The sequence below is a fragment of the Lithobates pipiens genome, unplaced genomic scaffold (genome assembly GCF_037356315.1).
Source record: "Lithobates pipiens isolate NorthernLeopardFrog02 unplaced genomic scaffold, aLitPip1_a1.2 Scaffold_23, whole genome shotgun sequence".
In the NCBI taxonomy this organism is placed as follows: Eukaryota; Metazoa; Chordata; class Amphibia; order Anura; family Ranidae; genus Lithobates; species Lithobates pipiens.
This window is the reverse complement of record NW_027507785.1, coordinates 133,023,221-133,049,897: the sequence shown is the minus strand read 5'-3', so window position 1 is coordinate 133,049,897 and position 26,677 is coordinate 133,023,221. Positions and strand designations below refer to the sequence as shown.

Here is a 26,677-nt window from a genome sequence, read left to right as displayed (position 1 = left end):
GTGTCTGGACTTAACCAGCTTGCGGACCCGCCACCATATGTGGAGGGGTCCAAATCCACAAGTGGTTAATGCAAAAGAAACAAGAAAGGAAATTTACACCATACACAGTTCACACAAGCGCCTAATTAGAAAGGTGGACTGGACAGTGGACATCTATATTAATATTTATTTACTCGGCACAATCCCAATCCTGTCTCTTATATTTTATTATGGACCAAAAAAGCATACCTTTTTCTTAAAATGAATTTGGTTAATAAAAAAATGTGAAAATCTTGGGCTAAATTAAAAAAAATGTGCCTAATCCAAAAATGCCATTTGCATTTCATACTACGGGTTCATTCTACAATTGTTTCATGTGTTGATGTCATTTTCAGATTACAATTGTAGTTTAATTATGGAACCCGTTTCTCTTCTCTTTTTGTTTTGCAGCTCCATTGCACGTAAACGCAGGCAGTCAGGGCACAGAGGGAAGCAGGTGCCTCTCCTCCCCCATGAGGCGGAGCTGTTAGAGGGCATATGGGAGGAGGAGATAGAGCAGCTCCTGTCTCATCAAGGTTGGTGTCAGCATTACATTGTGCAGGACGTTTTTTTGTTTGCCAAGCATCGGACATTTACCATGTTGTGTTTGATTTTATTTAAAGATCGTATCCAGGAGCGCCGCCGGAAGCAGAGGGCGGAGGAGGAGGAGTCCTCCGCATCAACATCCAGTAAGTACTGTAGTAGTGACACTAATACAGTGGGTCCTTTTCCATTTGTCCAGCCTTCCATTGTCGATTCCAATGTCATTGCTTCTCGCTTAAGCAGTGACAGGTAGCGCCTCTATGACGTTCTGTCAGGTAACGCAAGCGCTTGTGTAACTTACGAACGTCGCCGCTCTGAACTGAGGCGCATGATCAGTGTCGTGCACCTAGCACTCGCCGCTGGAACCAGGACAGGTAAGTGCCTCCTTTTTTAATTTTTTTTTACTGTTTTTTTATTTTATTTTTGGATTGCCATGCTAATGGATAATTAATTTTATCTATATACAGTATTTATTTATAGTAATAATATCTTTGGAGCTTGAACATTGTAACGTTCATCATTTCTCCTTTATTATTAAATAGGTCTCATCATCCAGTCACAGGGGGAGACTGAGGAGGAGGAGGAGGCTGAGGCGGCAACACCCACATGTAAGTTAGTATAATCTTGCTGGTATCTGCTGCTGAGTGATCATACATGTTTCAATGTTTTTGTACTAATGTGTGTGAGATTGTTGTACACTGCAGATTGTAATCGCCTTTTCTATATTAAATTGATCAACAGCTGCTGAGGCTGAGCAGGAGGTGGAGGAGCCCTTAGAGGCTGCTGGGGATGCGCCAGAAGGTGACTAGCCAGACGCGTCAGATCCAGGGAGTAAGTACAACTTTTTTAGTATTTTCCAGGCAAATAGTATTTTAAATATGAAATGCTGGTGGCATACCTTGTCTAGAAATGGTTCTGCTTTATTCTGCAAGGCTTTGGTTTAGCTGGAATTATTAATTACATTAGTCCCCCTCTGCAGCCGATTCCAGTCTTCCGGTTAGCGTGACCTGTGCTTGTCACTTCCTCAATGTCACTTCCTTGATCACGCCACCTTCTTGCTGCAGTTCAGATTCCCAGTCTGAGACAATCACTGTTAATCATAATCGTCAATCAGCGTGAATAAAAAAGCAGGCTGGAGGGGGTGTGTAAGACAAGAATCTCCAGCTATTGTCCCTGGACATGTTCAATCTCTGGCATGCTCCTAATGCATGCATTAACACTTTCCTCATGATGTCTGATTATCTGGTGCCTTCTCTTTGTCATCATCTAAAGCAAAAAATTGTAAATGACCTTGTGACCTCGTAGATCTTTGTGCAGGCAAATGTCTCTAAAAATGGAGTCTTTAGGCTATAGTTCAGACTCCAGAGTGTATTGTGTTGCACATTGGCAACAGGCTGTTTGTTTTGTTTACTGACATATTTTACATGTACCCTGGAGTTTTTCTTTAACTGATGCTCATTTTTGTCTAGTGGTTTTTGTTTTAGAAGTTTTAGACATACTGATCCTTAAATCCCCATTCCCCAGTGGTCGGACACATTTTCCATGCCCCCTCAGTTATTAACCACTTCAATACCGGGCACTTAAATACCTTCCTGCCCAGACCAATTTTGAGCTTTCAGCGCTGTCGCACTTTGAATGACAATTGCGCGGTCATGCTACACTGTACCCAAATGAAATTTGTATCATTTTTTTCCCACAAATAGAGCTTTCTTTTGGTGGTATTTGATCACCTCTACGGTTTTTATTTTTTGCTAAACAAATAAAAAAATACCGAAAATTTTGAAAAAAAAAATGTTTTTTTTTTGTTTCAGTTTCAAAACTTTGCAAATAAGTAAGTTTTCTCCTTCACTGATGGGCACTGATGGGGTTACACTGATGGGCAATGATAAGGCGGCACTGATGGGCACCGATGAGGTGGCACCAATGAAGTGGCACTGATGAGGTGGCATTGATGGACACCGATATGTGGCACTGATAGGCGGCACTGATGGGCGCTGATAGGTGGCACAAATTGGCATGGATTGGCATGGATGGGCATGGATAAGTGGCACAGGTGGGCATGGGTTAGGTGGCACAGGTGGGCATGGGTTAGGCGGCACAGGTGGGCATGGGTAGGCGGCACAGGTGGGCATGGGTAGGTGGCACAGGTGGGCATGGGTAGGCGGCACAGGTGGGCATGGGTAGGCGGCACAGGTGGGCATGGGTAGGCACTGATAGGCGGCACAGATGGGAACTGATAGGCGGCATTGTATTATAATATATTGCACTAATGGATGCCAATCAGTGCCAATTAATAATGCATGCCAATCAGTGATGCCCATTGTGGGCACTGATTGGCATCCATTATGGGCACTGATTGGCATCCATTGTGGCACTGACTAGAATCCCTGGTGGTCTAGGGTGGCATACCTTGTCCTTGGCATCCCTGGTGGTCTGGTGGCGTCCCTGGTGGTCCAGTGTGGGCATCCTCGGGGGGACTGTGCTGATAATCGATCAGCACAGACCCCCCCCCCTGTCAGGGGAGCAGCCGATCGGCTCTCCTCTACTCGCGTCTGACAGACGCAAGTGGGGAAAAGCTGATCACCGGCTTTTCCTATTTACACTGTGATCAGCCGTGATTGGACACGGCTGATCACGTGGTAAAGAGTCTCCGTCGGAGACTCTTTACCGAGATCGTAGTTGCCGGGTGTCAGACTGACACCCCGCAACAACGATCGCCGCGATGCGCGCCCCCGGGGGCGCGCAGCGGCTCATAATCCTGATCACGTCATATGACGTCCGGTCAGGATTATGAAACCACTTTGCCGCCGTCCATTTGCTATAGGGCGGGCGGCAAGTGGTTAAGACCTGCATAGGTCTTGAAGGCTCAGGGAGAGACCAGACCACTGCAGTAGCAGAGGGGAGCAGATGAAGCACTGGGATATCGAAGGTTCAGTAATTGTAATTCATGTAATCTCTGTTATACATCCTAACCTAGACCAGCAGTAATAATCTACTTAGCCTAGAACAGAAGTGGGGCTTATTCAATCAGTGGCCACACGAAAAGTATATCCTTTAAAAAGTAGCCTGCTATATTTTATGAAAAATTTTTATTTTAGTAGGTCATCCCTAATGCAATGGCTTCTCTTTGGTGAGTGAGTGTAATGTAACTCGATATTAATAGCTGGTTATAAGTTTAGTTTTCTATATTTTTGTATGTTGGTTTTATTTTTCAAAATTAAAAATTTGTTGTTCAGAACTACTTGTTTTCTTGAGTTTTGCTTTCCTTGTAAGGCCGCGTACACACGAGAGGATTGTCCGTCCAACTTAGTCCGCTGAAACGTGTTTCAGCGGACAATCCGCTCGTGTGTGGGCTTCAGCGGACTTTTTCAGCGGACAGTCTGGCGGACTAAGTCTTTCGGAATTTCCGTAATATTGTCCGTCCAAACTTGGTTTCAGCAGACAGTCCGCTCGTGAGTAGGCTAGTTCGACGGACTAAGTATGGCGCATGCTCAGAAAGGTTGCATTGCAGTGTATTGGACGTCGAATTTCTAGTCCCGTCGTATGTGCCGTACACATCATCACGCAAGCTTTCAGCGGACTGTCTGTTCGTCGTGTGTGGTCAAGTCCGTTCATTCAAAAGTAGGACGGACTGTCTGTCGGATTGTCTGACGGACTTAGTTGGACGGATAGTCCGCCCGTGTGTACGCGGCCTTAGATTCCTTATGTATGTGATGTTTATCTAAATTAACTACTCCATTTATTGTTACAAACTTAGTAGAGGCTTTATAATTGTGGTTTTCCTACATTTAACCATCAGGCTGAACTTAGAAAATTTAAGAGATTTCTCTCTACACTATTTCACTGTGCAGAGGGTAATCCCATGTATAATGTGTCCAGCAGTGGCGGAATTATCAGGGTCGCAACAGTCGCAAGCGTGACTGGGCCCTGTAGTTCTCCACCACTTCAGGGGGCCCACTGGCCGCCCGCCCGACACGTGAAGGGCCCACCTGCCTGTCCGGGGTTTGTGTCTGTCGGGTTCATGCCACGGGGAGGGGGGCTTTCACCCACTGCGAGGGGAGAGACCGTGAGAGAGAAGCGCTTCGTCCCCGCCTGTCCACAGGCAGAGAGACTGTAAGGGAGGTGGAGCAGACACTGAAAAAACTGAGCAGACCAATTCAGTGAAGGCGGCGGAGGAGCTCTCCCCTCTGCAACTGCGCAGTGTTTAGGGATGAGATCGGTGGTGGGGGGATGGGATCAGTAAGAGGTCCCCCTCCAGTACCACCATTGCCCCCCTCCAGTACCACCACTGCATTGGTGACACACGCTGCATTGGGGACACAGGCTGCACTGGTGGACACACGCTGCATTGGGGACACAGGCTGCACTGGTGTCACACGCTGCACTGGGGACAGAGGCTGCACTGGGGACAGAGGCTGCACTGGTGTCACACGCTGCACTGGTGTCACACGCTGCACTGGGGGACACAGGCTGCACTGGGGGACACAGGCTGCACTGGGGGACACACGCTGCACTGGTGGACACACGTTGCACTGGTGTCACGCGCTGCACTGGTGTCACGCGCTGCACTGGTGGACACACGCTGCACTGGTGGACACACGCTGCACTGGTGTCACAGGCTGCACTGGTGTCACAGGCTGCACGGGGGACACAGGCTGCACGGGGGACACAGGCTGCATTGGGGGACACAGGCTGCATTGGGGGAGACAGGCTGCACTGGTGGACACAGGCTGCACTGGGGACACAGGCTGCACTGGGGGACACAGGCTGCACTGGGGGACACAGGCTGCACTGGTGGACACAGGCTGCACTGGTGTCACGCACTGCACTGGTGTCACGCGCTGCACTGGTGGACACATGCTGCACTGGTGGACACACGCTGCACTGGTGGACATACGCTGCATTGGGGACACACGCTGCACTGGTGTCACAGGCTGCACTGGTGTCACATGCTGCACTGGGGACACAGGCTGCATTGGGGGACACAGTCTGCACTGGTGGACACAGGCTGCACTGGGGACACAGGCTGCACTGGGGGACACAGGCTGCACTGGGGGACACAGGCTGCACTGGGGGACACAGGCTGCACTGGTGGTCACATGCTGCATTGGGGACACAGGCTGCACTGGTGGACACACGCTGCACTGGTGTCACACGCTGAATTGGGGACACAGGCTGCACTGGTGGACACACGCTGCATTGGGGACACAGGCTGCACTGGTGTCACACGCTGCACTGGGGACAGAGGCTGCACTGGTGTCACACGCTGCACTGGTGTCACACGCTGCACTGGGGGACACAGGCTGCATTGGGGCACACAGGCTGCACTGGGGCACACAGGCTGCACTGGGGCACACAGGCTGCACTGGGGGACACAGGCTGCACTGAGGGACACAGGCTGCACTGGTGGACACAGGCTGCACTGGTGGACACAGGCTGCACTGGTGTCACAGGCTGCACTGGTGTCACAGGCTGCACTGGGGGGACATAGGCTGCACTGGTGGACACAGGCTGCACTGGTGGACACACGCTGCACTGGTGTCACGGGCTGCATTGGGGGTCACACGCTGCACTGGGGTCACACGCTGCACTGGTGGCACACACTGCACTGGGGGACACAGGCTGCACTGGGGGACACAGCCTGCACTGGTGGACACACGCTGCAATGGGGACACACGCTGCAATGGGGGACACAGGCTGCATTGGGGGACACACGCTGCACTGGTGGACACACGCTGCACTGGTGGACACAAGCTGCACTGGTGTCACGCGCTGCACTGGTGGACACACGCTGCACTGGTGGACACACGCTGCATTGGGGACACAGGCTGCACTGGTGTCACAGGCTGCACTGGTGTCACAGGCTGCACTGGTGTCACACGCTGCACTGGGGACACAGGCTGCATTGGTGTCACACGCTGCATTGGGGGACAAAGGCTGCACTGGGGTCACACGCTGCACTGGTGGACACAGGCTGCACTGGTGGACACAGGCTGCACTGGTGGACACAGGCTGCACTGGTGAACACACTGCACTGGTGTAACAGGCTGCATTGGGGACACAGGCTGCACTGGTGTCACACGCTGCATTGGGGGACAAAGGCTGCACTGGGGTCACACGCTGCACTGGTGGACACAGGCTGCACTGGTGGACACAGGCTGCACTGGTGGACACAGGCTGCACTGGGGGACACAGGCTGCACTGGGGGACACAGGCTGCACTGGGGGACACAGGCTGCACTGGGGACACAGGCTGCACTGGTGTCACACGCTGCATTGGGGACACAGGCTGCACTGGTGTCACACGCTGCATTGGGGACACAGGCTGCACTGGTGTCACAGGCTGCATTGGGGGACAAAGGCTGCACTGATGGCACACGCTGCACTGGTGGCACACACTGCATTGGGGGACACAGGCTGCATTGGGGGACACAGGCTGCACTGGGGGACACACGCTGCATTGGGGGACACACGCTGCACTGGTGGACACACGCTGCACTGGTGGACACAAGCTGCACTGGTGTCACGCGCTGCACTGGTGGACACACGCTGCACTGGTGGACACACGCTGCACTGGTGGACACACGCTGCATTGGGGACACAGGCTGCACTGGTGTCACAGGCTGCACTGGTGTCACACGCTGCACTGGGGACACAGGCTGCATTGGTGTCACACGCTGCATTGGGGGACAAAGGCTGCACTGGGGGTCACACGCTGCACTGGTGGACACAGGCTGCACTGGTGGACACAGGCTGCACTGGGGGACACAGGCTGCACTGGTGAACACACTGCACTGGTGTAACTGGCTGCACTGGGGACACAGGCTGCATTGGTGTCACACGCTGCATTGGGGGACAAAGGCTGCACTGGGGTCACACGCTGCACTGGTGGACACAGGCTGCACTGGTGGACACAGGCTGCACTGGTGGACACAGGCTGCACTGGGGGACACAGGCTGCACTGGGGGACACAGGCTGTACTGGTGTAACAGGCTGCATTGGGGACACAGGCTGCACTGGTGTCACACGCTGCATTGAGGACACAGGCTGCACTGGTGTCACACGCTGCATTGGGGGACACAGGCTGCACTGGGGGACACAGGCTGAACTGGTGGCACACACTGCATTGGGGGACACAGGCTGCATTGGGGGACACAGGCTACATTGGGGGACACAGGCTACATTGGGGGACACACGCTGCACTGGTGGACACACGCTGCACTGGTGTCACAGGCTGCACTGGGGGACACAGGCTGCACTGGGGGACACAGGCTGCACTTGTGCACACACGCTGCACTGGTGTCATACACTGCATTGGGGTCACACGCTGCATTGGGGACACAGGCTGCACTGGTGTCACAGGCTGCACTGGTCACACACCCTGCACTGGGGGACACACGCTGCACTGGGGGACACAGGCTGCACTGGTGGACACAGGCTGCACTGGTGTCACACGCTGCATTGGGGACACAGGCTGCACTGGTGGACACATGCTGCATTGGGGACATAGGGCTGCACTGGTGGACACACACTGCACTGGTGTCACACGCTGCATTGGGGACACAGGCTGCACTGGTGTCACAGGCTGCACTGGTCACACACGCTGCACTGGGGGACACCCGCTGCACTGGGGGACACCCGCTGCACTGGGGGACGCACGCTGCACTGGGGGACACAGGCTGCACTGGTGGACACACGCTGCATTGGGGACACAGGCTGCACTGGTGTCACACTCTGCATTGGGGACACAGGCTGCACTGGTGTCACAGGCTGCACTGGTGACACACCCTGCACTGGTGACACACCCTGCACTGGTGACACACGCTGCACTGGGGACACAGGCTGCACTGGTGGACACAGGGTGCATTGGGGACACACGCTGCATTGGAGACACAGGCTGCACTGGTGTCACACGCTGCACTGGGGGACACACGCTGCACTGGGGGACACACGCTGCACTGGGGGACACACGCTGCACTGGGGGACACAGGCTGCACTGGTGGACACACGCTGCATTGGGGACACACGCTGCATTGGGGACACAGGCTGCACTGGTGTCACACGCTGCATTGGGGACACAGGCTGCACTGGTGGACACATGCTGCATTGGGGACATAGGGCTGCACTGGTGGACACACGCTGCACTGGTGTCACACGCTGCATTGGGGACATAGGCTGCACTGGTGTCACACACTGCATTGGGGACACAGGCTGCACTGGTGTCACAGGCTGCACTGGTGACACACCCTGCACTGGTGACACACGCTGCACTGGGGACACAGGCTGCACTGGTGGACACAGGGTGCATTGGGGACACACGCTGCATTGGAGACACAGGCTGCACTGGTGTCACACGCTGCATTGGGGACACAGGCTGCACTGGTGGACACACGCTGCACTGGGGACATAGGGCTGCATTGGGGGACACAGGCTGCATTGGGGGACACAGGCTGAATTGGGGACACAGGCTGCACTGGTGGACACAGGCTGCACTGGGGACACAGGCTGCATTGGGGGACACAGGCTGCACTGGTGGGTCACACTCTGCACTGGTGGACACACTCTGCACTGGTGGACACACGCTGCACTGGTGGTCACACGCTGCATTGGGGACACAGGCTGCACTGGTGGACACACGCTGCACTTGTGTCACACGCTGCATTGGGGATACAGGCTGCACTGGTGTCACATGCTGCACTGGGGGACACAGGCTGCACTGTTGTCACACGCTGCATTGGGGACACGCGCTGCATTGGGGACACGCGCTGCATTGGGGACACGCGCTGCACTGGTGTCACAGGCTGCATTGGGGGACACAGGCTGCACTGGTGGACATACGCTGCACTGGTGTCACACGCTGCATTGGGGACACAGGCTGCACTGGTGGCACACGCTGCACTGGTGTCACAGGCTGCATTGGGGAACACACGCTGCGCTGGTGTCACACGCTGCATTGGGGACACAGGCTGCACTGGTGGACACATGCTGCATTGGGGACACGCTGCATTGGAGACACACGCTGCACTGGTGTGACACGCTGCACTGGGGACACAGGCTGCATTGGGGGACACAGACTGCACTGGGGGACACAAGCTGCACTGGAGGACACACGCTGCATTGGGAACACAGGCTGCACTGGTGGCACACGCTGCATTGAGGACACAGGCTGCACTGGTGGACACAGGCTGCACTGGTGGACACAGGCTGCACTGGTGTCACGCGCTGTACTGGTGTCACACCCTGCATTGGTGTCACACCCTGCTTTGGTGTCACACGCTGCTCTGGGGACACAGGCTGCACTGGGGGACACAGGCTGCACTGGTGGACACAGGCTGCACTGGGGACACACGCTGCACTGGGGGACACAGGCTGCACTGGGGGACACAGGCTGCACTGGGGGACACAGGCTGCACTGGTGTCACACGCTGCATTGGGGACACAGGCTGCACTGGTGGACACATGCTGCATTGGGGACACACGCTGCATTGGAGACACAGGCTGCACTGGTGTCACGCGCTGCATTGGGGACACAGGCTGCACTGGTGTCACACGCTGCACTGGTATCACACCCTGCACTATGGACACAGGCTGCATTGGTGTCACACGCTGCATTGGGGGACACAGGCTGCATTGGGGGACACAGGCTGCACTGGTGGACACAGGCTGCACTGGTGGCACACGCTGAACTGGTGGCACAAGCTGAACTGGTGGACACACGCTGAACTGGTGGACACACGCTGAATTGGGGGACACAGGCTGCATTGGGGGACACAGGCTGCATTGGGGGACACAGGCTGCGCTGGTGGACACACGCTGCGCTGGTGTCACACGTTGCATTGGGGACACACGCTGCATTGGGGACACAGGCTGCACCGGTGTCACACTGGTGTCACACGCTGCACTGGGGACACAGGCTGCACTGGTGTCACAGGCTGCACTGGGGGACACAGGCTGCACTGGGGGACACAGGCTGCATTGGGGGACACAGGCCTCACTGGGGGACACAGGCCTCACTGGGGGACACAGGCTGCACTGGGGGACACAGGCTGCACTGGTGGACACACGCTGCACTGATGGACACAGGCTGCACTGGTGGACACATGCTGCATTGGGGACACAGGCTGCACTGGTGTCACACGCTGCATTGGGGACACAGGCTGCATTGGTATCACACGCTGCATTGGGGGACACAGGCTGCACTGGTGGACACACGCTGCACTGGTGTCACACGCTGCATTGGGGACACAGGCTGCAATGGTGGACATGGGCAGGCTGCATTTTTTGGGCATGGATAAAGTTGTTGTTCATAGAAGCTTCCTCTTGACAGTTATGGTAAGTTTAAATCAGAAACAGAAATGTTTTACTTTGTTATACATTGTAAAAAAACATAGTATCAAAATAATGCTTTTTGGGGGTGGGGGGGGGGGTTAGGGGGGGCCTTCCTGATTTCTTGCACCGGGGCCCTGAGGTTTCTAGTTCCGCCTCTGGTGTCCAGTCACCCCTTTCAACTTTTCCCCCACCAGAATACACAGCAGATAGTTACAGCAGGGGTTAACCCATACAGCCCTCAACAGTTTACAGGGCATAGGTTGAAGGCTTGCAATCATGAGGGCAACAGTTAACTGGACAGAGGTTCACAGGCTGAGGCTAGCGCAATCACAAGGGGCTCAAAGGGCAGGCATCATTTCCAGGGCTTGAGTAACATGGCAGCAGGGTAGATTACTCACACCGGTGACTTCAGACAATTGCAGATGGTCATGAAACAGGCGGTGTCATTGTTATGCAGTAATCTTCCTCTGTCTGCTTACCTCCCCTCGTGTGTTCAGACTAAGAGGCCAGCCACTTCCACCTGGTGGTTTTTATAACCTCTCCTCTAAGCATGGCTCCACCCTAGGCCCTGTCAGGGAACCCTATATTAACCTGTGATTATCAACCACTATCCAAGGTGTGTTTGGCTTTCTGGTTCCTGCTTGCTGCGTGCTCTACGTTTGTCTCAGTTACTGACATTGGTGTGTTCTCAGCGATTCCTGTCTGCTTGTGACCTTGACTTTTTGGCATGTCCACAACCATCCCTGTCTGCCTGTGACCCGGAACCTTTGGCGTGTACTCTGTTGTTCCTGTCTGCTAGTTGCCCTGAACTCTGCCTTATCCCCTTACTATCATTGTCATTCCAGCCTGCTGCTTCCTTCTCCTGTAGTCTACTGAGAGTGTGAGCTGTGAGACCCTAGGGGCCGCGACCTGGAGCCAGACTGCAGCGAAGTCCATCCTCACCACTGGAGGCTCTGATGAACACCTGCTGGCTCTTAGACTCCGCACCCAGGGGGAATCTATGCTCCAGCTCCCATTGGGATCTATGTTAGTGATCCTGTAGACCTGTGTCCTGAATCTCCCTGGGTACAATCCGCAGCAGTCAGTCCTAAGGTCCGCTACCTGTACCTAGCGGTGCACTTCTGACTTCTACGGAGTGCATCTGTCACCTGGTCTCAGGTGACCTGACAGGCGGAGGATCAGAGAGGGCCCTGGTGTCCCCAGGGTCAGAGATGGCAAATAGGAGGGGTCATGGGCATCTGGGTGCAGCTCAGCAGTGACCAACTAATATATCTTGCATAGAATCACGTTTCCAGCTGTATGTTTCTTTGTTCTATGATGTGTTGGTAACATATTCTGATCCTTGAGTTGACAGTCGCTCCATCAATAATAATCATTGTCTCTTATTTCCAGACCATCATACAAAAAATGGTTAAATTAGCACACGTTACTATTTGTATGTACAAAGACAGCAACACGTGAGCAGTAGTGCCACGTCAAGGCTTCAACCCTTGCTACTGTCCATTCACACAACATTCATACATGCAATCACACACACTCTAGTCACTCTACACATACACATACATTACAAAAAAGGGTGACGGAAGGAATAAAGGGAGTAATTAGGATTGTTTGAAAAAATCGAATTCTATTTAAATCTTGGGGTCACACCAAAGAGAACTGCTATTGTCAATATCAACTTCAAGTGGTAAGAAAATTATTTTCCTCAACTTTTGGATGGTTCCTCTGAGTCCCATGTATCTTCTTCACATGGTGGCAATGATTCGGGTCTCACAAGTTAAGGGTAGGGTAACCCAGCTTGGGGAGGTTAAATTTGAGGAAAGTTATTTGTTCCATCAAATTGGGTGTTAGTTGTGCACGGTGTGGATTAAGGATGTTCCCAGTAATAGAGAAAACTCTCTCACTTTGCACACTGGTTGGAGGACAGGATAGTAGTTTCTGGGCAACCAGGCAAAGACCAGGCCACACACTTTTCTTACCATCCCAATAGGTCAAAGGGTCCTCTGTAGCAAGCAAAGGGGCTTCATATAGGTAGGCCCTGACCATTTCAGAGGCACTGCTTTCCTCTCGATTACCTGCTGCTTGACCTGCATCCACCAGATTGTCAAGTGCCTCTACCCAACATGCACATGCTCCACTCAGTTGTTTTTGAGTGATGGTGCCAGGCCTTGGAATAGCAGACATTGCAGGTGAATGTTCCAAATCGGCCTCATTCAGCATACCTCTTTGTTGCTGCAAATTATGGACTCTTTCAATTAGTTTTTCTTTCCAGTAGGAAAGGCTGTTGTCTCTGAGTGCCAGTTTACCTTTGATCCTGGGATTACACAGGGTAGCCAGCATGAGTTCAGGGCTTTTGCGGACACGGTCATTTAGCCGATCTTTAAAATTGTCTTGTAGCTTTCTGATGAAAGACGCTACATCGGCATGAAGTGGGCTGCTACAAACAGGCTCACTGTTTTCTAGGAATGATCCCATTTTATCTATGAGATAGGTAAACAAGGGTATGACCTGTCCTAGGCTGGCATTGCTCTGACTCAAGTTTTCCGACACATTATGAAAAGGTTTTAAGACAGAAACAAGCTGCCCAATTATACACCAGTCATCACGTCCCAGTGTAGAATCAATCCCAATGCTGTGGTGAGATGATAGATTGTGGATGGCTGTCTTTTCCTCCAAAATGCGTTCCAGCATTTCCAGGGTATAGTTCCACCGGGTGCTGACATCTTGTTTCAGGCGATGTATGGGGAGCCCTGATTTTTCTTGCTCCTCCCTCAACAGTTGACTAGCAACTACACTGCTGTGGAAATGCCCTGCAATTTTCCTGCAAAGGTCCAAGATTTGAACAATCTTGTTGTTTTTCTCCACTGGGATTGCACCCTTGACCACTAAATGAAGTATGTGTGCAGAACATCGCACACCGACAAAAGATCCATCTTGGAGCGCTTTGACCATGTTTGAACCTCCGTCTGTTACTATGAACCCAACAGAAACATTGGTGACTGCCCGCTCTCCAAACCAATTGGCCAACATCGCTCTAATTGCCCGCAATATGTTGGCAGAGCTGTGTCTATCATCACGGACTTCTGTGTGGAGCAGGAAAGTTTGATAACCCTGCTGGTCTTGAGCTGCAGACCTGCTTCCTGATGAAGTTTAAGCTCTTGCAGTAGTGCCACCACCAACAGGCACAGTGGCCTGCCACCAGTGTGCAGTCAAAGACAGAAAAGCATGTTGACCGCTGGGAGCTGTCCACAAATCAGTGGTCAAATGAATTGTCTTACCCTCAGCTTTGGCCATTTTTTCCTTTAATAACGCAACACACAAATGGTATAGTGCTGGAACAATCTTTCTGCTGAAAGTTGTTCGTGCAGGAACAACGTATCGTGGAGCAAGGGCATGCATCAGCTGTTTAAATGGCTCCCCTTCAATCATGCAAAAAGAGGCTCCTCCAACAGCAATGAATTGGCCAATGAGGCGGGTGATCTTGTTGGCCTGCTGTTTTGATATGCCCTTGGAACTAAAGCCAACAAAACTGTCTAGAGTAGGCTGATAATGTCCTTGGGAGGATGAGGAGCCTGATTGGGCCTGCAGTGGAACTACTGCATGTGGACGGTTTGTCCTAATTGAACCCTCTCTATGGGCTGTGCTGTGGTTGAGGAGGTACCACCAGTACAGTCAGAGTCTGTTATGCTGCTTCCTGCGCTACCATCTTTTTCTGCCTCTGCCCGCAGTAAACTAGAACTGTGGTGATTTCTGAGATGAAGGTTCATGCCAGCATTTGTTAAATGTCCCAACTTTTTACCCCTGCTGACTTGCTTCCCACACAACTTGCACTTTGCAAAGAACCCGCCTTACAATGTTTGGAAGTATTTCCACACATTGCTGCGGCGGGATGCAGCCCCTTTACCCTGATCACTAGTACTAGTAGTATGGGCTGATATAGCTGCAGCAGGTAGCACACCAGTGGTGGAAGCTGTTGCCACTACAGTTACACTTGGATTGTGGGACTTTAAATGAGGCATGGATATGTATTTGAAATGGTCTAGGATACCTGAAATGTTATTCATTGTCACTGTCCCTGTGGGAAAATCTGTATACCCATAAAGAATTGCTAATGAATCCAATAAATTAAATACAGATACTGAATAGTAGGTATATATAATGATGAATTTCTTTTATTAATTTATTGTTATATTTATTAGGATAACCATGTTCACCTGCTCTGTATGTCCATTCAATTTTTTAATTGTGATTGCTTGTACCAATTATGTCTATCCATTATATACATTAAATATGTCAATATGATTATTACTACAATTAATTATGCTTTTTGTTGCATGATCCATGTATTATATATTATGATACATTATATATACCTACTATTCAGTATCTGTATTTAATTTATTGGATTGATTAGCAATTCTTTATGGGTATACAGATTTTCCCGCAGGGACAGTAACAATGAATAACATTTCAGGTATCCTACACCATTTCAAATACATATCCATGCCTCATTTAAAGTCCCACAATCCACTTTCATTTTTCTTTTATCAATATAGGGATGGAGGCATGCTTATGTTGCATTGGGGTCCAAACAGGTCACGCGCTTTTTAGTATACAGTTACACTTGGTGAACTAGTGCTAATTGCAGGGGTGCTGGGGAGGTCGGTGTTATCATCCTCACAGGATTCTTCCTCCATAATAACAGAGGGAGAAGGGGAGTTAGCAGCAGATGAAAAATGTGGACTGCTACCTGTCCTACTCCTCACAGAATATTCCTCTTGCACATTCTCTACCTCATGCTGCAACTCTTGTGGGGTAAGAGTGTATAAAACGTCTGCAGTGGTTGGGGAAAGAGGAGCATCACATTCAGAATCATTCTCCTGGGCCATTGATAAAGTCTCACACTCTGTCTCTGCTGCTGTCTCCCTCAATTGCTGCTTTGGGGAAGCCATGACACCTGTAGAAGCAGAAGGAAGCACTGCACTGGCAGTGGAAGCGGCAGCAGATGGTGGTCTGGCAGGAAAACTCCTAGTAGAACTGGTGGTGGTGGTGTAACTAGCTTTGCTGGTGGCAGTGGTGGTGGCACCCACTGTTATAAACAGCATGTTTGTGGTGGCAGAAGTGTCAGAGACACTAGTAGCAGAGACCTTGCCACTTTTTTTTAGCAAGGCATCCACCGCGACCACGACCACTACCTTTTACCTGCCTTTGCGTTTCCAGTAGAACGGTACATTGCTGTTTCTGTATATATATTATATACTCGTTCAAACAGAAACTGGTGGACTGGTGATAGCGATCGCTGAGCAGACAGGTGACAAGTCTAATAAATCCCCACATGACACAGGCAGTCTCTGAGGCTATCACAGCAACACTAGCAGCAACACTAGAATCACTAAGGTTCTCACACTAACACTATAGCATCAGATTTTTAGGAAAAAGCTAAGTTCAACTGTTGCTTGCTTCACTATTGTTCTGCTGCTGTGCTTATGCTTGATTGCTAAATGATTCAGGAACACAAACGGACTAGCTAAGATTGACTGTCTTCTGAAATAATTCAGTGTGTGTCTCTCTCTGCTAGCAAATCGTAAGTGAATGTAAGTTGGCTGTACACGTGTACTGTTAGTTTCGGCTATTTTACTGCTCCTCCTCTTTGGTTACAATCAGCCAATAACATTCATCATCATCATTATTTTTTTTATTTTACTTCCCCCACCCAATTCCAGAATCGTTTCTCTCTGTCGAATCTGTTCTCTCTATGTCGAATATTTACTCTCTGTCGAAGCTTTTCTATATAATCTTGGACTAATAGAGGTAAACGAAACTTAGGCACATTCGACCACAGGTTCAATAGACAGATTGATATTGTCGGAGTCACGTCGAATCTCCTATTCTATATCGAACGGTCACGTCGAATCTCCTATTCTATATCGAACTGTTGTAACAACGAAAATGAAAAAAAACATTTATTTATGTTGGATCTTTCGTTTTTCGGATTCTGCACTTTCGTTATCGTTTGTCAAAACGAAAACGAAAATACCTGAAATTCGGCCGAAAATGCATTCGGACGAAAACGAATGCACATGTCTACTCTCAAGTCTCTTATCCTATGGAAGAAAAATTCACTAAAAGATGGAAAGTTCCAGCAGTTGACGCTGTGATTTCCAATGTGAAAAAAATAAAAAATAAAGTTTAACTTGCCCAGTGGACAATGCACTTATGCTTAAAGATCCAACAGATAAGAAGTTGGATGGTCTGTTAAAGTCCTCTTTTCCTTAGCAGGTACTGTTGCTTAGCCTGCAATTGAAGACCTGGGGCCGCAAGTCTGCAAAGCAGAATACAAGACCTCTTTATGAAGAGGCATCTCCCCTAACCAAGGTGGGAGGGGAAGACTTCTGATGTATTCAGAAATCTGGCAAAGGGAGATTCAGGACAAATGGACTCTCTCCACAGTGTCTCTAGGATACAAGCTAGAGCTTCAAGAGTTTCAACTGTCTCGTTTTCTGAGATCAAACGTTCCCAAGGATCCAGGGAAAAGGCAATCCCTGTTACAAGCATTAGACCAATTATTGGCTCAAGAGGTGATCAGACCAATTCCCAAACAAGAGCAAGGTTTGGGGTTTTACTCAAACCTATTTATGGTGCCAAAGCCAAATGGGGATATCAGACCAAGTCTAGATCTATGAAATCTAAATCAGTTCCTGAAGATCCTCTCCTTTTGCATGGAGTCAATCAAGTTAGTCATTTCCATCCTGGCAGGAGGAGAACTTCTGGCATCCATCGACATCAGAGATGCAAATCTGCATGTCCCTATACTTCCTCCTCACCAGAGGTTTCTGCGGTTCGAAGTAGAACAGAAGCATTTTCAGTTTATAGCCTTGCCCTTTGGGGTTGCTACAGCACCTCGGGTATTTACTAAGGTATTAGCCCCAGCTCTAGCCAGGTTTAGGGCACAGGGCATAACTGTTTTGGCATACTTAGACGATCTATTGTTAATAGACCAGTCAGTGGCTCGCTTGAAGCAAGGTGTAGCCATTACAAGCAGTTACCTGGAAGGTTTGGGTTGGATTCTCAACCTAAAGAAATCCTCCTTAAAGCCACTAAGAAGGCTGGAATATCTGGGCCTGATCATAGACACAGCCCAGAAAAGGGCATTCTTGCCTCCCGCAAGGACCAGCTCCATGCAAGAGCTGGTGAGGATGATCAGGTCGAAGAGAAATCCTTCAATTCGCCTTTGCATGAGATTGTTAGGGAAGATGGTAGCTTCATTCAAAGCAGTTCCCTAAGCCCAATTCCATTTGAGACTGTTTCAAAACAGTATCCTGTCTGCTTGGAACAAAATGATTCAAGCTTTGGACTTGCCAATGTGGCTGTCCCCATGAGTGTCCCAAAGCCTCAGTTGGTGGTTACTATCTTGGAACCTGCTGAAGGGAAAGTCCTTTAGACCAATTATCTGGAAGGTAGTAACGACAGATGCCAGCCTTTCAGGCTGGGGAGAAGGAGCCTTGCCCATCAACATCCTAGAGATTCCGGCAGTGTATCTGGCTCTAGAAACCTGGACCTCCAGGTTAAAGAATTGTTCTGTCAGGATCCAATCCGACAATGCCACGGCTGTGGCATATATCAATCACCAAGGGGGCACCGAGAGTCTCTCAGCTCAGAGAGAGGTGAACCAGATTCTAACTTGGGCAGAATAGAATGTCCCATGCCTATTGGCAGTTTTCATTCCGGGAGTAGAGAATTGGCAGGCGGATTATCTAAGTCGCCAGCAGTTATTCCTGGGGGAACGCTCTCTTCACCCCAAAGTGTTTTAGGCTGTTTTGCCAAAGATGGGGGACTCCGGACATAGACCTTCTAGCGTCCACATTCAACATGAAGCTAGTCAACTTTGTGTCCAGGACAAGGGACCCACTCGCATACGGAACAGATGCGTTGGTGACCCCATGAGATCAGTTCTCACTGATCATTGCATTTTCCCCTGATTCAGTTGCTACCTCGAGTTCTTTGCAAGATCAAGCTGGAAAGAAAGTCTGTAATACTGGTAGCACCAGCATGGCCCAGAAGGTCATGGTACACAGAGATCGTAAAGATGGCAGTGGAGGGTCCATGGCCCCTCCCACTAAGGCTAGACCTGCTATCTCAGGGGGCGACATTCCATCCTACTTTACGAACGCTAAATTTAATGGCTTGGCTATTGAGACCCACATTCTGAAGAAACGTGGGCTTTGCAGGTCAGTTATCTCTACTTTGATTAATGCTAGGAAGCCAGCTTCTAGAGATATATATTAGAGTCTGGAAAGCTTACGTTTCCTGGTGTGAATCCAAGGGTTGGTACCCTCGGAGATATATCATAGGCAGAATTCTTGCCTTTCTACAATTAAGCGTAGAGATGAAGTTGGCCCTGAGTACTATTAAGGGCCAAGTCTCAGCCTTATCAATTTTTATTTCATGCAAGGAGTGCTGCGGATTAATCTGCCAATTAAATCACCCTTAAGCCCTTGGGACTTACATTTTGTTTTGTCGGTGTTACAAAAACAGCCATTCGAACCGTTACAGCATGTTCCCTTAGTCCTTCTGACTAGGAAGCTGATATTTTTGGTTGCTATATCTTCAATAAGGAGGGTTTCAGAATTGGCTGCTCTTTCTTGTAAAGAGCCATATTTGATATTCATAAGGACAGAGTGGTGTTACGCCCTCGTCCAGGCTTTTTGCCAAAGGTAGTTTCAGGCTTTCATCTGAATGAAGATATTGTCCTGCCATGGTTTTTCCCAAGACCATGTTCCAGGGAAGAAAAGTCACTACATTGTCTTGATCTAGTGAGAGCAGTGAAAATCTATTTAAAGAAAACTGCTCAGATTCGTAAGACTGATGTCTTATTCTTCTGCCAGAGGGTCCTAAAAAAGGACAGGCAGCGTCAAAATCCTCTGTCACTAAGTGGATTCAGCAAGTTGTAATTCAAACGTATGATTTAAAGGGAAAGATTCCCCCTTTTCAAGTTAAGGCACACTCTACCAGAGCGGTTGGTGCTTCTTGGGCAGTGCGTCACCAGGCCTCCATGTCTCAGATCTGCAAGGCCGCGACTTGGTCTTCAGTACATCCACTTGATAACGTTTTGAAAATGTATGTAAAATGGAATGAGGATATTGCCTTCGGGTGCAGTGTGCTGCAGGCAGCAGCATAAGTCCTCAGGTCTGGGGGTTAACCTACGGGTTGTGTCTCCCTCCCCTCAAGTAGCATTGCTATGGGACATCCCACTAAGTAAATACTTGAGGCTCTGTGTCCTATGATGTACGATAAACAAAATAGGATTTTAAAAAGGCTTACCTGTAAAATCCTTTTCTTGGAGTAAATTATAGGACACAGAGCTCCCATCCCTCTGTTTTATGGGTTGAGAGTATATTGCTTATATTGCTTGGCTACAAAAACTCAGTGCTCCTGGAAGGAGGAGGGGTTATATAGGGGAGTCAACTCCCTGTATTGGTTATACCGGTGTCAACACCTGAAGGTAGGCCCATAACCCACTAAGTAAATACTTGAGGCGCTGTGTCCTATGATGTACTCTAAGAAAAGGATTTTACAGGTAAGCTGTTTTAAAAATCCTATTATTTTTTTACTTAAAAATATTTTTTTCAGTGTAAACATTTGAGGTTTTCTATTGTGAAAAAATGTGGGTTTAGGTCATTTGCAAATCATTGCATTCTGTCTTTATGCTGATTTTACACAGCCCCCAACTTGTCTGGAATTGGGGTTGTAAGTTAAATTGCTGCTGTACCGTAGTGGAATAATAATAGCGGATCTTTGGAGACATGACAGTTTGAGACCCAAATATATACTGTATAGATAGACACTTGGTCCCAAAAATTTGAGATTGAAGGGTAGAACAACAAATCATGAGAAAGAGGGATCAACAGGTGCCACAGGGAGGGCAGACACCTGAGGATTGTCCTTTTGCGGAGAGGAAAGGAAAGAGAGCTCTGTGGATTAGCTTGAATTGGGATTCTCTCCGGGTCCCATTGATCGCCAGTCTCTGAATTTTATTGTAGCCCTCAAGATGCTTAACAACAAGAGCATTATCTGGAAAGTCTTTATTTTAATTCTTCAAGGATGTGGAAGCAGCCAGTTTTGTAAAAAAAAAAAAAAAAAAAAAAAAAAAAGTGGAATTGCTGATAGATATCTGAGATGGAATAGGATCGTTTTTTAAATTTGGAAACCTATTGGGGAAAGCTGGAACCTTTCATTCCTATCTGGGCAGCAAGATTTTGAATAGTCTGTGAACTGTAAGTAGTATATGAAGTGGTGGCTTGGTAGGCTAAATTCAGGAGCCAGATCTTACATAGATTTTAAGAGTCCATGTCATACAGAGGGATGTAGCCTTTAAGACCCCTTTGGGTCTCCGGTAGAAAGGACCTTATGCTGCATGCTTTAAAAAAACATGGGATAGGCTAACATTAGGTGGAAAAAATATATAAGGGGAGAGCCCTAGCCTTTTCTATATTTCCTTCCAAGCAATTGGTGTCCCAGATTAATAGATAATGTTGTAAATTTGAAGGTAATCCTTGTTCAACTGCGTAATAGAGCCGTCAGGCTGCATGGAAGTACCATTTCTGATTCCAAAGTGAAATTAGTATGAGAGGCCTGTGACACCCAATCCAGGCCTATATGTGAATGACTGGCTTTACAATGAGGTGAATCGATTGTACCAATATGTGAGCATAGTAAATGATTATGAAAGACCTGTGGCCCCCAGGGATAGAATACAGAAACAAGATTTGCAGTGCACATAGCGCACTGTGGCTAACAATGGCCATAGCCAGATTGCACTTAACAGTGCTAGTAACTTAAACTGGAAGAATAAAAAACACAGAACCACCATGCTTTTGGCCACAAAAATACTCTTTGTTACTATCCCACAGACACACATAAACCTCAGGACAAGGAATAATAAAAAAAATATATAATTAACTATATTAAAACCAGCAACTGTTGACATAGTAAACACTTTGGTCAGGACTATGTATGGAACATAACAGCATAGTTTATAGCGTGTAGGGGTCAGGAGTGAGTAACATACAACACAATGGGGGTTATTTACTAAAGGAAAATCCACTTTGCACTGCAAGTGCACTAAAAGTGCACTTGGAAACAAAGTCGGGACATGCAAGGAAAATAAAAAACAGCATTTTAGCTTGCACAAGATTGGATGATAAAATTAGCAGAGCTTCCACTCATTACAGATCTACCCCTCAGATTTAGACCGACTGCACTTCGAAGTGCAAAGTGGATTTGCTTTTTGTAAATAACCCCCAATGTACATAGTGCAGCAATCAGGATGATGGGGGGGGGGGGGGGGGGTAGTCCAGGATGGAGAAAGACAGGAGGTCAAAAGACAGCGAGAGGGGAGGAGGGAGCAGGGGGAGAGAGAAAGGGAGAGAGAGCGAGAGGAAGGGAAAGGGCATGAGGGAGAGAGAGGGGAAGGGCAAGTTAAGACAGTGATCTGAAGGTGGGAGAGATAAATAACCACTAGTTAATCCAAAGTAAATGAAAAATTGCTTCAGCTTTGTTCCCCACCCATAGAAGAACCCCTGTAATGGGTTTTTACCCTGTGGGGCTTTATTATAGAGGGGTTCTCCGCCTGACATACAGGAAATTTTGGGGGATGTGTGATCTGATGATGGGGTTGTACAGACCTTGCTAGTATGTGTGGCTCTGTCCAACGCCAGGGGACTCCCCGAGGCACCCCAGGACACATCCAGGAAGACATCAAACATGGACAGCCACCTCAAAATTAGAACATCTAGTCACCCTATTATTTTGGGAAGATTTCCCTTTGCTTCCTTTCTTAGATACACAACTGGAACCAAGAGAAAATCTCTCCAAACTAAGAGGAACTGCCTGCTTTACAGTTGTTACTGAAGTCGTTTTTCCCACAGTACCTGCCACGCATCGCACCAGTGTCATGACCCTAGCAGTAACCTGATTTTATCCAGTGAGGAAAAATACTGGTCACCGCTGATATAGGGAACAAGGCCAAAGGCTAGGTTTAGACTGGAATTTTAACTGTTCCTCTGAAAAGCAATCCACATTTGGATCACAGGTGATTAAGACTAACAGACTAAGAAGGAGACATCATGTCATCTCCTCACCACTTGTCAAATGGCTCTGAAAAGTGATCCAAATGTGGATCGCATTTCAGGGGAGTGACTTGCTGCTCGCTGAACAAGAGATGAGAGATAATTTTTGAGTGCACATTTGATGTTTATTGCGAGTGCACGTAGGTCTGCGAGAGGTCTGCCAGAGGTCTGCAAATACCTGTGTATTGTCTTGAGTATTAGTGTCAGGAAGCTGGTTGTTAGCTAATTTGGACAGGGTATAATCCCCAATCCTCATTAAATTTAATAGGGTTGATGCCCGGCGGGTGTGGAGAGGCGACTTGTTGTACATCTTGCAGCATGTATGCATTCCTTGATCATCTGATCGAGGGTGAATACAACATGTAAGCACATTGTTTCCCTGGAAGCCCAGGTTCTGAATCTGGGAAGCAACTGTCAGCACTAAGAAGTCCCTCCATACTAAAAGAGAGCCAGGAACATACACGGCAGGTACAGACAGGGGCCAGCACAGAGGTGGGTGGAGACAAAGAGGTGCAGGCACTAGCAAAGAGTAGATGGGTGACAGTCAGGAAGGGTAGAGGGGCAAGTGCCAGGGAAGGCCAATCCAGGGCTGGAGCAGCCCAATAAGTATGCTCCATTGACTGACATTGTTGATCCCAGTCAGGGACCAGCACTGCTGGAGCTGAGGGAGTCTCCTAGCTGCCGGGGGAAGAACTCCTCCAGTGCGAGTGGGAGGGAAGTGAAGGGAAAGGAAAGACAGATTCTGGTGGTAGGGTACTCAATTCTTAGAAGGAAAGAAAGGCCAAACTGTAACAAAGACCTGAAGCGTCGAACAGTATGTTGTCTACCCGGCGCTCAGATTCGGCACATCACAAATCTGGTGGACAGATTACTGGGAGGGGCTGGGGAAGACCCAGCTGTCATGGTGCACATTTGCACTAATGACAAAGTCAGAGGCAGATGGAGTGTCCTAAAGAACGATTTTAGGGACTTAGGAGCTAAATAAGGACCTCCAAGGTAGTATTCTCAGGAATACTACCAGTACATCGAGCCACACCAGAAAGGCAGAGAGAGATTAGGGAAGTAAACAAGTGGAGGAAGAGCTGGTGTAGTAAGCAGAGGGTTTGTGTTCCTGGAGTACTGGGCCATCTTCTCAGTTGATAACCGGTACTATAGAAGGGACGGACTGCACCTAAAATGAGGAGGGTGCAGATCAGCTGGGAATGAAGATGGACGAAAAGTTAGAGGGGTTTTTAAACTAGGCGATGGGGGGGGGGGGGGGGGGTAGGTAGAGATAGTCAGCGCAGAACATATTCCAGAGAGTAGTATTGGGGGCATTGGTGGAAGGTTGGTTGACCAAAGCACATAAACCCAAGGTAAGTATAGTAGCAAGTCCTAGTTGCAATCTCGGAACTCCTAATAGGATAATATGCGACTGGTCTAAACTACATGGCATGTTCACCATTGCCAGGAGCCTGGCGGACAAGATGGGTGAACTAGAGATACTATTGTACGAGAAGGATTTGGATTTTGTGAGCAAGGATAGAGAGGGTAAAAAAGGGGTAGGGGTATGCCTATATATCAAGAATAATGTACAAGTGAATGTGAGAGATGACATCACTAAGGGTGCCAGGGAGGAGGTGGAATCATTATGGGTAGAGCTCCAAAGGGTTGAAGCTAAGGGGAAAATAATACTGGGAGTATGCTATAGGCCCCCTAACCTGAGGGAGGAAGTGGAGACAGATCTCCTATCACAATTTGGATTAGCAGCAAGGATGGGAAGTGTTAACAGAAAGGGGGATTTTAATTATCCAGACATAGACTGGGTGGAGGGAACAGCACATTTATTTAAGGCTCGCCAGTTCCTAAATGTCTTGCAGGACAATTTTAGGGTCACATGGTAGACGCACCAACTAGAAATAAAGCGTTACTGGATCTACTGATTACCACGAATACAGACCTGATCACGGATGTGGAAATACGGGGCAAATTAGGGAACAGCGACCACAGGTCAATTGGCTTCAGTATAAATCACACAAATAGGAAACCTAAGGGGAATACAAAGACACTGAATTTCAAAAGAGCCAACTTCCCTAAACTACGAACCTTACTAGAAGGCATAAATTAAGATAAAATATTAGCAACAAAGAACGCGGAGGAGAGATGGGTTTGCTTTAAGAGCATATTAAATAAGGGCATTAGCCAATGCATCCCATTGGGTAATAAATTAAAAAAAAAAGTGAACAAAAGTCCTGGATGGCTTAACTCTAATGTAAAAATGAAAAAATGTTTCTGATAAAGACTGCTTAAAAGGGGGTGACCAATAAGTAGTCCAATCGTGAATAGTATAGTGAAATATCACAACCAGATGCAAATAGTGCAGGTGTGTGTTCACAGTGCCAAGCCAACTCTCTCCGTTTGGGTGATCTCAACGTGTTAATACTGGGCACACCAGGTAATTACCTTACTGCTATAAGGTATACAGCAAAATAGCCTCTAGTAGGGAACACTTGGATTTGGGAGAGAAACAGGGGGAGCTTCACACTTCTCTAGCGTCACCGTCATCCATCAAATTCCTCCGTGGATAATGTCAGCATATAGACTCAGGGAATAAATGTCTAATTGTATATTAGACAGACAGTATTCGTCTAGCTGCCATTTTTTTGGTGTCAGCATATGCTAAGCTTGGTTAACGTGATGTTTTATCAGTTATTAAGCATGACACCATTTGGAGATAATTCCAAGAGGCAAATTAAAAGGTAAGCAGGTGCAAAACATATAATGAAATATAAAAAAAAGTTATGTAAACCCCCATAATTTAAAAAAAATATTTCAGATATAAAAAGCAACAAAAAATATTTATTAAAAAATATTTTTTCTTGATAAAAAGTGTAAATGTAGAAACAACGATAAAATAATGCTCAAGGAGCATTACAAAATATCCTAAAGGGATTCGACAAACATAGCGTTTCCAAGCATTTCGCTACACACCATAAAAAGGATCCTAGGGACCTTTTGGAGTTTTGGGGTATTGTACCGTATGTCAAACATTGGAGAGGGGGGCATAAAGTGAGGACTTTAAGTCAGATCGAATCAAAATTGATTTTTTCCCTTGATACTTTTGCCCCTAGACGTCGTAATGTCGAATTCGATCTGAACTGTTTTATTAGTAATTTTTAATGCCCCCCCTGGCGTATTATCTCTCTCTCCTAGTCCCTCCCCATCATATTTCTGTTTTTATACATTATGAGATTTGTAATGTATACGTCACTTCCGCGATCCCATTTTATCGTTGTTTCTACATTTATACTTTTTATCAAGAAAAAATATTTTTTAATAAATATTTTTTAATAAGTATTTTTTAGATTTTTTATTGCTTTTTATATCTGAAATATTTTTTTAAATTATGGGGGTTTACATGACTTTTTTTTATATTTCTTATATGTTTTGCACCTGCTTACCTTTTAATTTGCCTCTTGGAATTATCTCCAAATGGTGTCATGCTTAATAACTGATAAAACATCACGTTAACCAAGCTTAGCATATGCTGACACCAAAAAAATGGCAGCTAGATGAATAACGTCTGTCTAATATACAATTAGACATTTACCTCCAAAATAATGGCCACTCTCACCACTGTAGAGACATACATTTAGTCTCCTAGAAAATGGCTGCGAGCGT

General features: G+C 48.2%; 1 protein-coding gene across 1 annotated transcript in view; it reads left to right on the top strand.

Annotated features, from left to right (window-relative positions):
• Window positions 1-320: 320 nt before the first annotated feature.
• LOC143927912 (uncharacterized) overlaps window positions 321-26,677 on the top strand; it is a 45,569-nt gene continuing 19,212 nt past the window's right edge. Inside the window, exons 1-4 of the mRNA XM_077452392.1 lie at window positions 321-554; window positions 642-707; window positions 1,104-1,169; window positions 1,303-1,392. Coding sequence (XP_077308518.1) covers window positions 362-554; window positions 642-707; window positions 1,104-1,169; window positions 1,303-1,370 — 393 coding nt within the window. The 5' untranslated portion in view covers window positions 321-361 and the 3' untranslated portion in view covers window positions 1,371-1,392. The remainder of the gene's footprint in view (window positions 555-641; window positions 708-1,103; window positions 1,170-1,302; window positions 1,393-26,677) is intronic.